Below are 17,009 nucleotides of genomic sequence, written 5' to 3'. Positions count from 1 at the left end.
ACTCTTTCACACTTATAGGTTACAAGACAAATTTTTGCCCCACAAGTTTCCAATAATGAATATTCTTAAACATGCTTCATATAGAAAATGATTCAAAGGCACCAACTTTCTAAATTGGACTTCAGGAAAATAATGCTTGTTTGTGTTTCCTTTGATCCAATTATTTATGGTTACCCCTATTTGTTTTCTATCCATTCATTTTTAGATTTTCATATATGCTAACTGATTTTCAGAAGACTTTTGTAAGTCATTTGAGGAAATTCCAGCGTATTGTCTAAATCTATGGAAGAACAACAATAGTAAAATATTTTTTGAATTAAGTCTTGCACTTTAACTAAGGATAGGGATCAACTGTGGATAATTTGTGAGTGGGTCTAATCAATGTGAAATGATCAGTAAAGTCTAGAAAACAGTGAGATGACAGAACACCTGTTTGGTTAGACATCTGACAGCACCAGTAAAAGAATATTAGTCAACCAGTTTGTGGTGGACCAACAAACATTCTGTTCAAGAGCCTGTTCCAGGGAAATTCAGGCTCTGGTATCATGTGCCACTGAAATAATATTGTATGAGGAAAGGCCTTTCCTTCGCTTGCTCAGGCTCAGCAGAGTATTCACACAAAATCAGAAAAGGCCAGTGCTGGATCTTGGATTGGGGTACGAAGGTAAATGGCATCAACTGATAAGAGTTGACTGCTGAGATTGCAGGGAATGGAATCAACAGTTGGAGCATGTGATTGGTAGTTAATGGCGGGGGGAGCTGGGAGTTGGTGGGATGGGTCAGCTGATCACTAGATGGGGGCAGCGAGTTGGTTCAGCAGATAAGCTGTGTGTTTGTGGCCCACTGGCTTTTTACTTGCTCTATCCAAAAACAATCCAGCTAGTCCCTCTCCCCACCTTGTCTCTCTCAATGGGTTTTCACATTTCTCTCAAGGCCAATAGTTTCTCCCTATCTACTCTGTCTGGACCCTTTATGATGTTAAATACCTCTATCAGATGCCTTTGCAACCACTGTTCTGAGAAAAACACCCCCATCTTCATTACTAAAGTCCCTCATCCCCAGAAACAGCCTGGTGAATATCTTCTCTCTCTTCAGTAATGCCTTCCTAAGTGAACTGGACACAATATTCCAGTTGTGGCTGAGTCAGCAACGATTTGTAAAGATTCACCTTTACTTTCTTGTTCTAGTACTTTATACCTCCTCCTATCAAGAGAGAGGATGTGTTGGAGCTGTTAGAAAATATTAGGACAGATAAGTCCCTGGGGCCTGATGGAATATTTCCCAGGCTGCTTCGTGAGGCGAGGGAGGAGATTGCTGAACCGTTGGTTAGGATCTTTGAGTCCTCGTTGTCCACGGGGATGGTACCGGAGGACTGGAGGGTGGCGAATGTTGCCCCCTTATTCAAAAAAGGTAGTAGGGATAGTCCAGGGAATTATAGACCAGTGAGCCTTATGTCTGTGGTGGGCAAGCTGTTGGAAAGGATTCTTAGAGATAGGATCTATGAGCATTTAGAGAATCATGGACTGATTAGGGACAGCCAGCATGGATTTGTGAAGGGAAGATCTTGCCTCACTAGCCTGATAGGGTTCTTTGAGGAGGTGACCAGGAAGATTGATGAGGGTAGTGCAGTAGATGTGGTCCACATGGATTTCAGTAAGGCGTTTGACAAGGTTCCGCATGGTAGGCTTCTTCAGAAGGTCAGAGGCCAAGGGATCCAGGGAGGCTTGGCCGTGTGGATTCAGAATTGGCTTGCCTGTAGAAAGCAGAGGGTTGTGGTGGAGGGAGTGCATTCGGATTGGAGGGCTGTGACTAATCGTGTCCCACAGGGATCGGTTCTGGGACCTCTACTTTTTGTGATATTTATTAATGACTTGGATGAGGGGGTAGAAGGGTGGGTTAGCAAGTTTGCAGATGACACAAAGATCGGTGGTGCTGTGGATAGTGTGGAGGGATGTCGAAGCTTACAGAGGGATATTGATAGGATGCAGAGCTGGGCTGACAAGTGGCAGATGGAGTTCAATCCGGAGAAGTGTGAGGTGGTACACTTTGGAAGGACAAACTCCAAGGTGGAATACAAGGTAAATGGCAGGATTCTGAGCAGTGTAGAGGAGCAGAGGGATCTGGGGGTTCATATCCACATATCACTGAAAGTTGCCACACAGGTGGATAGGGTAGCTAAGAAAGTTTATGGGATGTTAGCTTTCATAAATCATGGGATCGAGCTTAAGAGCCGCGACGTAATGATGCAGCTTTACGAAACTCTGGTCAGACCACACTTAGAGTACTGTGTCCAGTTCTGGTCACCTCATTATAGGAAGGATGTAGAGGCATTGGAAAGGGTGCAGAGGAGACTTACCAGGATGCTGCCTGGATTAGAGAATATGGGTTATGACAAGAGACTAAGGGAGCTAGGGAGAGAAGGAAGATGAGGGGAGACATGATAGAGGTATACAAAATATTAAGAGGAATAGATAGAATGGACAGCCAGCACCTCTTTCCCAGGGCACCAATGCTCAATACAAGAGGACATGGCTTTAAGGTAATGGGTGGGAAGTTCAAGGGAGATATCTGAGGTTTTTCACCCAGAGAGTGGTTGGTGCATGGAATGCGCTGCCGGGGGTGGTGGTGGAGGCTGATATGTTGGGCAAGTTCAAGAGATTGTTAGATAAACATATGGAGGAATTTAAGATAGAGGGATATATGGGAGGAAGGGGTTAGATAGTCTTAGGAGTGGTTTGAAGGTCGGCACAACATGGTGGGCCAAAGGGCCTGTATCGTGCTGTATTGTTCTATGGTTTCAGTCTTAATGACAAACATATACGGATTGTTTTCAAAGTCCATGTATACCACGTTAATTACGTTTCTCTCGTTGAATCTCTACTACTTTATCAATAAAACCATATTTACCTTTTAAGAAATCCATGTTGGCTTTCCCTAACCAATCCACGTGACTGTCAATTCTGTCCCTAGTTGTCGTTTCAAGATATATTTCTATATATTGTTTCCAACTAGTGTTTAGACTCTCCAGAATGAACATTGAACGGAGACACGGCCTAACTGTTGCAGCGGCGTCAAACAGGTCCATCACTGGCGAGCAGTGTTGCGGCCGATGGCAGCGCTCCGCGGCTGAGCCACCCTGCGGGCTACCAGCTCGCCCTCCCTCCCTCTCCCACCAGCTGCCTCCACACCGCAAGCCCGAGACCCTGAGCGGCTCCTACCTCGCCGTTACCCCCCATCCTGCCGCCGTTCAACTCGATGTTTTCAGACTCCATCTCCGCTTCCAATCTGCGCTGGGCGTCCCCTCGCACTGCTGCCCCTCAAAGTGTCTCGTCCCGACTGAGAAGGCGGCTCTAAGGGGCGCTCACTCACTGCACTCGTATGAAGCCCGGGCTTTTGGTTCGCTGTCACCACCTAGTTTCAGATCCTGAAATTTGTTCATCTGCTCGGGAGCCAAATAATGAGACCCAAGTCTACACTTTCACAGAATTATTGAGTTTAACACGACATATGAATTATAAAACTCTTCTCCCAAACCTGGGAAATGCCCTGGATTCGGATCCGTTCGACCGATTGGAAAATGTCGCCTCTTCATAAACATGTTTCTGAGAATTGAACTGTAGATTACTTGCTGATTGTAAACTGTGCTCCTCCTGCCGGTTAGTGAGTGTCACTGAATGCTTTACTGTACCTCCCTTCAATTTACAAACCAGGTTTTTCCTCAAACTGACATTCTTTTACAGCAAATCAATATGTAGAATTTGGTTAAGTATTGCACTAGATCACAAATTCTGGAACTCCCCCACTGATCCGTGTGCGAGTAACTTCACTGCATAGATTATCGCAGTTCAAGGAAGCAGGACACCACCAACCCTAAGCGAGGGCATCAAATGCCAACCTTGCCACTGAAACCCAGAACCTGTGAAAAAGCACTCAGTATTCCCTGAATGTTGATGCCTAAAGCCCATTGTTTTGTAGCATTATTGGCTTAGTTTTTAAGTTAAGATATATGTCCAGAAATTCATCCCTGGCCAGTGGCAGTCTAACAAAGTCAATGGAACTGAATTTCAGAGGCAGAATACCAAGCGCTCCTGGCACTATAGAGTGCATCCAGCATTACTATTCAGGGATGAATTTCCAGGCAGTCAAGTTTTACACAAACAGGAACCAGTCAGATGTATAATAGAGAAGTAGGTTCAAATCCATCCCAAAACAATGGTGTGCATTTTGCCAATGCTGTTCCTGTTTAGCCCCTGCCAGTGCTGGACCTTGGAACTTTAAAGAAACATGGTGAATTCCACCAGAAACACTAGCACCCAGGTGGACAAATCCTCCCCCCCCCCCACCCCAACTGGATTTTAAACTAATATTGCAGCTTCTGCCTTCATTTTATGTGTATCTTCTACAATGAGTAAAAATGTTAAAACATTTATTAAAATTGTACCATTTATAAACTCCCACATTTCAGGAGTATGTATCTTCAAATGCAATGCAGACCTCAGTTTAGAACATTTCTTATGACATTGCAGCCAGATTTGACTGCCCGGAAATTCATCCCTGATTAGTAATGCCGGATGCACTCTATAGTGCCAGGAGTGCTTGGTACTCTGCCTCTGAAATTCAGTTCCACTGACTTTGTTAGACTGCCACTGACCAGGGATGAGTTTCTAGACATATACCTTAACTTAAAAATATTCATTGCCCTTTTTTGAAAAAGTACTTCCTACTTTTACAGCTAAATGGCCTAAATAAAATTTCAATATAATGTTTCTTTGTTCCAGATTCCCTTCCCAGATCAAAATCTCCTGTCATATCACTATCATTTAAACACCTGACCAGATCACCACCCATCCTTTTAATTTCATGGAATACAAGCCGTGTCTAAGTAATGCGCTCCTTATAATTTAACCCTATTAAGTGCTGATGTAATTCTGGCATCAGGTATACAAGTTTGTTGTTAATACAAAGTGGGTTGGAAAGTGAACTATGAGGATGATGCAAGGAGTCTGAAAATTTATATTGAACAGCCACCAAAACTCTGGCTCAGGACTAATGAAAGGCTGGGTATTCTGTGAGGGAGACTCGCTGATTCTACAACCTACAAGGCAAAATGTCAGAAGTGTGGTAGATTACTTTCCATTTGTCTAGATTAACACACTCCAAGAGCACTCAAGAACTCTGACACTATTCAAGGTGAAACAACACATTTGATTGGCTCTCATCCTCCACTTTAAATATTCATACCTCAATCACCATCACGGTGGATACCATCTACAAAATGCACTGTGGACACTGATCAAGACTTCTTTGATAGCAACCTTAAATCAACAACTAAGCAGAACAAAGGCAACAGATTCATAGAAGAATCAGTTCTACCTATCTACCTGCACTGCACTTTTTCTATAGCTGTGACACTTTACTCTGCAGTCTGTTATTGTTTTACCCTGTACTACCTCAATGCACTATGTAATGAATTGATCTGTATGAACGGTATGCAAGACAAGTTCTCCACTGTACCTCAGTACAAGTGACAATAATAAACCAATTCAATTCCAAGTTCTCACCTGTCTTCTTTACTACTGCTAGGTCCAAATCTTTGAACTCCCTGGCCAGCAACACTGTGGGAATGTCTTCACCACATGGACAACAAAGGTTTTGGTAGGTAACTCATCACCAACTTCTCAAAGGTGACCATTGATGATTAATAAATATTGGCCTTGCCTGCAACATCCATTTCCATTGTACAAATGTATTAAAAAAAGCAGGTTAATAGAGTGAACAAAAAGATGGAATTAAGGGTATACCCCAAATGGAAAAAATACAAAATAATTCATTTTTGTGATAAAAATGGGAAAACAGTATTTTTAAAATAGCAAAAATGGGTAAGCATTAAGGTTTAGTGAGATCTAAGTGTCTTCATGCATGAAACATCAAAAGTTAACACCTAGTACAGCAATGTTTTATAAAGACAAATGGCTTATTAAGTTTATTGCAAGGGAATAAAGTATAAGAGAAAGGAAAGAAAAGGTTTTCCTGCAGTTGCACAGGGCTTTGATGAAAACACTCTCACACTGTACAATTTTTGTCTCTGTACCAAAGTAAGGATGAATATGTGCAGTGTGAGTGTGTTCAGAAAGGACATTCTTAATGATAGTGCTAATATGTGGTCCAAACGCTTGCTTCACTGTCAACCATAACATAAAGTTCGAAAATATTCTTGTTTAGATTCAGACAATGCTAAGGAAAAGGAATAGATTTGCATTGGGGACGTAAGATATTGTTTTTGGTCTTTAGAATAATTTGTGGTGGCAAACTTTGTTTCATCCAATACTGGATGTCATAAAACCAGTCCTACAATTTGAGGGAGAGTGGAAGGATCAAGTCATCACCCCTTGGTTTTCTCTCCCAACATCATCCTCCAATCTCCCTTCTGGCCTCTGTTTTTCCCCTTCCTCCACCACTTTTCATTCTGATTATCTCTACACCTTTGCCTGGCTGTGAAGCAGGGGCAAAAAAATGAAAACCTGATTAAATTCACCGGGATTTCCTGACTTCAGAAACTGACAGCACCACTCTCTCCACCTCAGAGATTTGGGACAGCACGGAGGTGCAGCTAGTAGAGCTGCTGCATAGAGTTCTAGGGATTTGAGTTCAATCCTAACCTCCTGCATTGTCTGTGTGGTGTTTGCATGTTCTTCCTGTGTTACTTTGTGCTCCCAGTTTCTTCCCACATCTCAAAGACGTGCAGGTTGGTAGGTTAATTGAACATTGTACATTGCCCTAGTGTGTAGGGTAGGTGGTAGAATCTGGGAGTGTGGTAGAATAAAATGGGATTAGTGGTTGGATTAGTGTAAATGGGTACTTGATGTCTGGCATGGAATTTATGGGCTGAAGGGTTTGTCTCCATGGTGTATAACTCGATGATTCAAAAGACTGGGGTTGCAGAAGCTAAAAGCTATAATTAGAATATTTACTTTAACATAAAATCATGAAGAAGCATAAAAAATAAGTAAATACTATTTTAATTTGCAAAGCTTTCTAAATCTAAAAACAACACTTAAAATCTGAGGGAATGAGACCATACTTCTAGAAGTAAGATTTCAAGGCCAGTTACATTATTTGGCAGTAATCATGTTATATGACATTGTTAAAAAACTGCTAATTCTTGACTGGAAAAACTTAACTTTTCCCATCACATTGCATACTTGGCTAGAGGATAAGTACCAGAACATCACATCCTTTATGTCTCTTAAAGCCCAGTCTCTTGGTGAGAATTTGATCTGGTATATCTTGTGGAATAACAGGCAAATCATACAGTAATTTCCTGGCTTCTGTATTTCATTTGTTCACTTTTCAGGATCTGATTGTCACTGACAAGTGACCATGTATTTCTCATCCTTAAATGCCCCTCAGAAGGTGATGCTGAGCTATCTTCTTGAAATGCTGCAGCCTTTCTGACGACAGCTGAGTAATTTGCTGGGCCATTTCAAGGGGCATTAAGAATTTAACTGCACTTCTGCAGACAATGGAAATTGGTGCTTTATTCACTCCTTAACAACAGTGGAAGAGAAGAGGAAAATCCAACCTGCTGAAATGTGTTTTTTTACTACCCAAGGCGATCAAGGTCTTATTCTCCTACATTTGTTTTCATACTTTCTCAGATTTATCCAAGTTAAAATAGTTTCTTTTCATGTAGTACCAGTTGTGGGGGCCTTTAGGATTACTTTTGTGTTCTTTGATATTTACATTTAATGTTGGGCTTTTGATGGAGTGCCATTTTTCTGCAGGCATCTTGGTTTTCCACTGATGCAGAAGTTTCTGTACAATCTTCAAAGTATCAAAAATTATGTTCATTTGCAATTTTCCATTGTTTTAAAGATATCCTTTGGTGCCCTTCTTTCTTTTTATGATTGTTGCAGTTTGTGCTGGAATAGAGTACTACAGGCCTGAGAGTTGTCTTTTATTTTGCTTAAATTATAATATTAATATGTTTGCCCAGACTGTGTATTCACAGAATATTTAATCAAAAAGGCCAAAATAGCAAAGTATGTTGCAACACTCATCATTTTCTACATAAAGATTCTTAGCAGTAATGGTAACTCCATTGAAATGAGGAGAGAAAATCTTAGCTATTCCTCCTCAATGAAACAAGGAATATTGATAAGTAATATCATTCCATTACTGCTATCCCAGATAAAGTCCTAAACAAGACAAGGAATTACACTTGGAACATTCCTTCATACATGGCCCAGGATCACATCAAGAAAATGTAAATGCTGAGCTATAGATAAATGCTTGCAATGGAATCTTCCTTAATAGGATGCAGTTTTTTTCTAATCTGTTATTAGGATGTGTCTTTCACAAGCAAGGAGAGCATTAAATGTCCATTGTAAATAGTTGCTTTAACTGCACGGCTGTTTCAAAGAACAGTTAAGAATCATCACGGGCACAACCCTCCCCGACATCGAGGACATCTTCAAGAGGCGGTGTCTCTAAAAGGTGGCATCCATCATTAAAGACCCTCACCACCCAGGACATGCCCTCTTTGCGTTACTACCATTGGGGAGGAAGTACAGGAGCCTGAAGACCCGCACTCAATGTTTAAGGAACAGCTTCTTCCCCTCCACCATCAAATTTTTGAACAGTCCATGAACCCATGAACACTACCTCGTTACTCCTCTTGTGCACTATTTATTTATTTTTGTTACTTATAGTCATTTTTATGTCCTGCACTGTACTGCTGCCGCAAAACAACAAATTTCATGACATATATCAGTTATAATAAACCTGATTCTGATTCATTGTTGGTTCTGGAGTCATGCATAGATCAGATTGGGTAAAAGTGGCAGGTTTCTTTCTCTGAGGGGCATTAGAGGAACCAGGTGGGTTTTAACAACCATCTTCAAGGTCATTATTGCTGAATTTTTTTTTAATACTTGATTTTAAATTCCCTAGCTGATGAAATTGAAGTCAAGCTCATTACTGCAGATCAATAGTTGACACTTTTGCTTACTAGTAACTTCAAAAATGTGCTACCATGCCCTTCAATTCTGTTTCACTTGTTGGGACAGAGCCATGGGATTCTTTTCTTTGAAGAGAGAAATGAAATTATAGCATAAATGAAATAATTATGGATTACATATTTTCCCTTGTGTGTGTGTCTTTCTTTGCAGTAATGAAGTATCTGTTATTATTTGAAATATAACCCTAGGGTTTGGAACATTGTAGTTGAGATAAAATGAAATTGCTGAATAGTTCATCCAAGAAGATTCATTAATACGCAAAACAGTAGTTGTCTGCAGATCAAGTAAGGATAGATGTAAAATAACAATGGAAAATCCATAGCAATTTTTGAATGTCTGCCAGTACCTCTCTTTAAAAACATAGTATTCACTGATCTTGCACCTCTTTTTCCTAGCTATACATAAACTGATGTTGCATGCAAGTAAAAGTACAGAGAACCTCCTCACATGTACTGGCAGGCTGTTTTGTTTTTAGTTTAAGGACGTGAATGTCATTTCCAAGGCCGGCATTGACTACTTATTGTCCATTATATTCTGCCTTTATTTTGTAATAGGGTTTTGGCTGCAGGATCATAAACCTTATTTATTCTTAAAAAGGAAACTGTAAGCATTTCAATGGAGTGAAAATTTGAAGGTGCAAGGCTGCTGTGAAATGCAGGAAATATTACAGATATTCATTGCACCTCAGTTATTAGAAGCAAACATATTTTAATGTGGAAGTGCAATCCCAGTATCCCATAATTTTAGGAATCCATTTAAGCAATGTTCAATTATAGGTGAGAGGTAATCCTGAGTCTAAGTGTGGTTATGTAGTAGCTAAGATCATTGCACATGCAGATTAAAGAACTAAGGAGTCGTTATAAAGGTCCTTAAAATTGTTATCTCTATAAACTGTGTTGCTCTTATATGGCGTCTCTCTACATTATTTTTCTCCATGGTCAAAAGTTCAAGCAAATCTTGAGACTAAGGCATTAATCCAGTTTTATACAAAAACATTTACTGACAAGATAGGAGCTTCAGTGAGGAATCTTCCATCTTCACTTCTGACATTTACAGGAAAAGGATTATCTTTTCATTCTTCATCTTCCTTTGATGCCTCTGTACTTTGCATGATTCAGTGCTTTTAGGCTGCCTAACTAAAACCAAGTTTTGGATGCATTATAATTTCCTATTCAACAGTGTTCTTTGGGATGGGTAATAAATACTGGCCTTGCTCATACAGATATCTTCCACAAATGAATAAAATATGAAAAAAACAGAAAGATTGAAGAGAGGCTGGGAGACCTCTCTGGCATTGAGGTGAGCAGCAAATTGACGGGTAAATGACTGTTACCTGGAAGGATCCTCTGTCCAAATAGTTAGATGTTGCAGTGACATTGACCTCCACGGAGAGAGCAGTCTAAGCACACAGATCTTGAACAAACATCATCCATTTCAACTGTTCCCCATTAATGGAGTGCTGCCAGCAGAGTCATACTGAGACACCATTGAATGACTAGCTCAGCAGCTAAAAGTTGGGGGGAGAAAACACTCAATATTAGTTGTAGCACACTCTAAATAGACTCTGGTCAGTTCTGAAGCTGACCAGTAAGGTCTCTCAATATCAGCAGAGTGTCCCTTTACACAGCAAGAAAAACAGGAGCTCAGCACTCCTGATGCACCTCGTTCTAGTGAGATTGTTCCACATCAGTCATTGTGTATGGTTAAGATAGTTTGGCAATAGAGTAAAAGGCTAGTAGAAGAATAAACAATTGCAACTGTTAATAAATATTTCATAATTCTAAGCAAATGTACACATTATATATTCTAATGAGAACAAAAATACTATAAAAATGTCATTTTTCCATGATTAAGTAAAGACCTTAGAATAGTATTGGATTAATGAAGAGTATTATAATGTAGTTAAGAAATAGTAAGGAAACAGCTAAGGCTGACAATAACATTTATAAATAGAGCAAAGAGAGAATATAGGAGTAAATTTGCAAGAAATCATAAAAATCATTGCAAGAACTTCTACCACAATGTAAACAAGGTCAAGGGTGGCAAAAATAAATATGGATTGAGTGGAGGCAAAGGCAGGAAAAATTATTATGGGGAGTAAAAAGATGGCCAAGCATTAAGCATATATTGTCACTGTAGAAGACACAATTAATCGACCAGAAGAATTAGGGAACCAAGGTTTAAATGACAGTGAGGATTTTAAAGTAATTAATGTTACTAAAGGGAAGCTATTAAAGGTTTCTCGTCAAAGTTGAGGAACTAAGAGACAACAAATCCCCTGGAGCTGATAACCTGCATCCCAGAGTTCTGAAAGGTGGTAGCATTGTGCAGATCTTCCAAAAGTCTCAGGATTCTGGACCAGACCAATAATGGAGGAAGAGAAAAAGGAGGAAACTGTAATCTAATTATTCTGGCATCAGTTGTATGGAAGTTAATGATGTGACAAGAGATCCCAAAGTTTTAAGAACCAAAGAACTGATCTATATGCATCAAATAGCACAGGATCTTAATCATATGGACTCAACCTTCACTCTTAAAAGCCTTGGACAACTCACAGGGTGTTAAAGCCTTGGACAACTCATAGGGTGTTCAGGAAAACATGTTGTGGAGATTACCTCTACGATAAGTACAAACACTTCTGGCTGCTGTGCAAAAAACACCAAGTCTGTAATCAATTTTCCCCGATGCTTGAATTGGCATGAGTTTTAACAATAAAATTGGTTCAAGGAGATAATCAAACCAATTCAAAGAAAGAAGAGGAAAGAAGAGGAAAGGAGGTCATTTTATATCAAACAAGAAAGTTTGGCAATGGAATAAAATTAAACATTGACAAAAGCTTGTTAGCCCAATAGTATAAATTTGGAATTCAGTTAAAAATGACTCAGCTATTTTTTGGCTATTTCTAATATGTAAAAGGCCTAATTTATAAAGAAAAGCAAACAAAAAGATATGTTTAATGACCTGGACTCAGTAGGAATGTTTGTTTTAGGGTATTTTAAAAATTAAACAGTAGAATTCTTCCGGGGCTCTTAAATGAACTGAAATTTACTGGGAAAAATTGAACACAAGGATCCAATTAAGGATAACAGGAAATTAAACCACCACTGGAAACAGTTCCAAAATAAATAACCTGAGATAATTCACTAGAAATACAGCAGGAAAGCATTCTTACTGTGTTTCAAAAATAAACTGCTCTTAATCCTTCAAATCAAACTGTGGAGTATGGGTAATTTGTATTAGTGGAACAATGGAATCATATTAATTCTGTTGAACTATGGTTTTATTTCTGTTTAATTGCAATTATGCTAGAACAGTGCTGTTTAAGCTAGAATTTCCTCACATTATATTGGCTTTTAGTTTCACAGTTTCCACTTGCTGCCAAAACAAAAAACCTTGTAGGGAAGCTTATGATCAGATGTCCATTCAAGGAACAAATTCAATTGAATTTGGGTTTTGCAGCATAGCATCTTCAATTTATAATTGCATTGAGAATATCGACAAGGGCAAGTGCAGACTGAGAATATTCATAGGGTTGTAAAAACCCTGGTGGCAAGATTGGAGTGCTTAAGTCAGTCTTGCAAAGTTGAGATTCTCAATCAAAACCCTATCTAATCAGGCAAGAAAAATACAAATAGAGACCAGTCCGACATGATTAAGACGGTGTGCTCATTCTCCCCAACGTAGGGAACTACGATATTTGAGTGCAAGCTCAGGGATAACCTCTTGTTTTCAGCGTGGTGGTTGTAAAGAATAAGCTAATGACAATTTGATCACATTAGTTCTATATTTTCTGATGTTTATATTGATTGATTGTGCAAATTGGAAAACTTAATCAATTTGTGTACACATGCTTAAAAAGCTAATTATGACTATATGTTTCTTTAATTTGGGCATTGAAAGGCTTCAATTTTGCAATTAAGACAGCTGCTGAATGTATAGGAGCTAAATTAAAATCACTGAACTGGGCAAAATGTGGTCCAGCTAATCTCTTTGAGTGTGTTATCTGGCACCCTATTGCCACTGCACTATAGCCTTGGAAGTTTATGTAAGCTGAGTTGTAAATTGTGCAGATAAAAACAATTGGATAAACCACAATAAAACAACCAAGCTGGAATAAACCTCGGACAGTATAAAATGTAACATATTTATTGCAGATGAGCATGGAGGGATACCTCAGAAATGTTATCAATCAGAGAGGTTTCAGGTCATGAGTACAGAAGAGAACTGTTGAATCATTCATTTGCTCTTCAGAGAGTCAAATATTTCACATTCCACCTACTAAGAAGAGAAGAATCACATGACATCATGTGATACATTCAACCAGGGATTGAGGACGATTTGCTTCAATACTGGTTATATGGCTCATGAGACCAAAGTGGGAACTGCAGATGGGGGCAGGAGACACCTAATGAGTTGGAGTACAGTGATGAGGACTCTCTGTACCTGAGTGTCTCATTTACCACAGCTTAGAAAGGCATGGTCTAGAACATAAATTAGCTAAATCTTCTTACACGAGTGGTAATATATCGAGCATGATACTTCAGGGAAATAGCTGTCCAATTTTGTGCTCAAGTTATAAATTTATCTTGTCTGCTTAAATCTATATCTTCCACTCCTCTCAACATTTTTGTGCCTCCTCTAAGGGAAACTATTGTAATCCTTGTCTTTATCAAAATCTTGAACTCTTATTCTGAGAATCACATTTATACTATTTTGTGAAATATACTTACAAGTATTCATAGAACATAGAACATTACAGCACAGTACAGGCCCTTCAGCCCACAACGTTGTGCTGACATTTTATCCTGCTCTAAGATCTATCTAACCCTTCCCTCCCACATTACCCTCCATTTCTCTGTCATTCATGTGGCTGTCTAAGAGGCTCTTAAATGTCCCTAATGTATCTGCCCCCACAACCTCTGCCGGCAGTCCATTCCACGCACCTACCACTCTCTGCGTAAAAAACTTACCCCTGACATCCCCCCATACCTTCCTCCAATCACCGTAAAATTATGCCCCCTCATGTTAGCCATTTTTGCCCTGGGAAAAAGTCTCTGACTGTCCACTCAATCTATGCCTCTTATCATCTTGTACACCTCTATCAAGTCACCTCCAATCCTCCTTTTCTTCAAGGAGAATAGCCCTTGCTCACTCAACCTATCCTCATAAGACATGATCTCCAATCCAGGCAGCATCCTGGTAAATCTCCTCTGCACCCTCTCTAAAGCTTCCACACCTTTTCTATAATGAGGCAACCAGAACTGAACACAATACTCCAAATGTGGTCTAACCGGAGTTCTATAGAGCTGCAACATCACCTCGCAGCGCTTGAACTCAATACCCCGACTAATGAAGGGCAACACACCATACGCCTTTTTAACCACCCTATTGACTTGCACGGCAACCTTGAGGGATCTATGGACATGGAAATTCCTTTTTTACATCAAGAAGTTTTACATTAGTTGTCCATGTATATCTTCACACAGTGCTGCTTTACATAAAACAGAAATGCTGAAAACACACTGCAGGTCACGCACCATTTATGACGAGAGTTAAAGTTTAAGGTTGATCACCTTTCAACTTCAGTAATCTTTCCAGCACCTGCTGTATTTTGTGTTAGATGTGCTGTTTTATACAACTGGTTCAAATGAATCATTTTGTTGATGGATCATCATGATCAAAACATATGTCATGTAAGTTTAGCAGATTTTAACCTTTATTTTTGTTATCTAGTTACTGTATTCAATTTAAATGAAAGAAATGTTTGGATGGATTACTCTCACCATTTAAATGTATCCTATTTTGGAGACATAAAAGCTGTTGAAACTTGCTGATAGACTATCAGTAGCAGAAGCATATAATTTTTCTAGCTTCATTTAGTTTGAATTAATTTCAGAAAGAATGCCAGTAACTTTAATTAACTCTGATGTTAAATTTTCTTGACTGCTCAGCAGAAGTACTAAGACATACGTGTTCATTGAAAATGACTGGATGAACAATGTATGTCTGGTCTAAAAATGCCTTACTGAGCTAATTATATTTGGAATAAAATGATGGATTCTGGGAAGTAAGGAACTAAATGAATGATTATGATTGCTACCAGGAAAATGACACTTCTGTACTTTGGTAACAGCATATAAACAGAGGTTGAATATGAGATGTCTTTTTACCTAGTGTACTGTCAATAGTGAAAATTAGTACTATATAGAGAAACGTTCAATGCGTCAGTTCTGAAGGCCTTATGAGGGTGACTTTTCTGTTCTTCGAGTAAAGCACCTAATTTACAAGTGAAGTTCTGCTCTTGTGCACCAATGATACAGGAACATGGCCAGTGCAGAAGTCTTGGAGGCCTATTTTTCTCTCATTTGCTCCAACAGTGTTTTTTCCCATTGGCTTTGCATAGCCGGCACAGAAGCAATCTGCATGGCACCATTCATATGGATGCATTTTGGTCTTCTACATAGTTGCTCCTGAAATTCTGCTCTTATCGTGCCAAATAAGGCAATAGATCACCTATCTGGTGGATGCATAACGATCATAAGAAAATTACAGGCTCGCCATTTGCCTTAAATTAAGTTAGGTATTTTTATTCTCCTTTTTATTTGCATCATTGTTCTGCTATCATTGCTTAATTAGATTAGATATTTAGTGCATTGCCCACTTCATTTTGAATTTTAAAATGTGCACTCTTATCACTGAAGAAATGCAAACACCATTTGTGTATTCTCACCTTAACTCCAGCAGAATTTTGCTGGAAGCATCAGTAATTACTCTGATGCTTTGCCCTTAAGTGCTTGCTAAGATCAACAACAAAGCCTGTGGATCTTGGCACAGTTTGTAAGAGTGTTTCATTTACTGCTCTTTATTGTAGAGTCTGCACTGCCATCTTCAACCCTCTCTTTTGATTGTAGCTTACTGAGGAGGTGTCCCATATACTCAAATATGACGGGGTAGAAAGTTGATTGTACTGAAAACCAGGTGCTAAACAGGAAGGACATCTGTCAGCAAGCCTTGGTGCCACAAGGAGTTAATGCACCCACCCTTTGCAATATATACTTAGGAAGTGCCAGTCATGTTTTTTTCAGATTAACACACAATAATGGGGTGTGACTTCAGGATTCCATGGACCAGCTGAAAGTAACCTTTGCTGATGGAAGTCATGCCTGCACATGTTAAATACTATCACTTGGGCAGCACTGAATTCAAGGACGGAGAGATAGACATAGAAGCAGATACCCTGCTTCTCAGTTACTATTTAAATCCTGCTGTGTAACATCTAAAAAAAGTGAATTAAAAGTGTGTTGGTGTATTCATAGCTATAACATCCAATAGTCCAGAAAATCTGCCAGTCTGACACCAACAAAGTTCAGAGGATACCAGAATATTGGGCTTCTACTGTAGAAATGTGCAGATCATAAATAGTGAATTAAGTTATGCATGAGTGGAAACCAAAAGCTTAATAAAAAGTACTATTCTATTGAATTTCCACCACTATATATCTCCATGTCACCATTTCCCTTGACATAACCTGCAGAATCTATCCTCTTCCTTTAAACATTCCTACACTAGTTAAGCTGATTGTGTTTCATTATGGATGGTGTTTCCATGGAAAATAGCTGCCCATCTGCCCTGCACTGTTTAGCACTTTGTTGACTTCCATTTCTATGGACTTCAGCACTGAAGGACAGATTGGCGTTGGATCCAAGATGCTGGAACATACTGAGCTGAAGGACTAGATGCTTCTGGTCCCTCAGGTATATGCTCACCGTGACTGGTGTATAACCAGCAATGGAGAGCTTTTGACACAAAACTCATGGTCTACTAGGCTGCAGTGATCCCTCTCTATATGCTTCTGAGATCTAGATCACCTACAGTGGCCATCTCAAGGTACTGATAAAAAAAATCTTGTTGTTTCCATAAAATTCTTTAAATTCACTGGAAGGTCAAGCAAACCAATGCTGGTGTCCTCTCCTTGTTCAATGTTATTGC

The 17,009-nt window shown here is 39.4% G+C and overlaps 1 protein-coding gene across 1 annotated transcript in view; it reads right to left on the bottom strand.

Moving 5' to 3' along the window:
- Positions 1-3,528, bottom strand: part of ninj1 (ninjurin 1) — a 110,978-nt gene extending 107,450 nt beyond the window's left edge. Inside the window, exon 1 of the mRNA XM_052018502.1 lies at positions 3,219-3,528. Within this exon, the coding sequence (XP_051874462.1) occupies positions 3,219-3,272 (54 nt within the window). The 5' untranslated portion in view covers positions 3,273-3,528. The remainder of the gene's footprint in view (positions 1-3,218) is intronic.
- Positions 3,529-17,009: the final 13,481 nt, after the last annotated feature.

The sequence above is a fragment of the Pristis pectinata genome, chromosome 6 (assembly GCF_009764475.1).
Source record: "Pristis pectinata isolate sPriPec2 chromosome 6, sPriPec2.1.pri, whole genome shotgun sequence".
Classification (NCBI taxonomy): domain Eukaryota; kingdom Metazoa; phylum Chordata; class Chondrichthyes; order Rhinopristiformes; family Pristidae; genus Pristis; species Pristis pectinata.
This window is presented reverse-complemented; position numbering and strand designations above follow the sequence as displayed.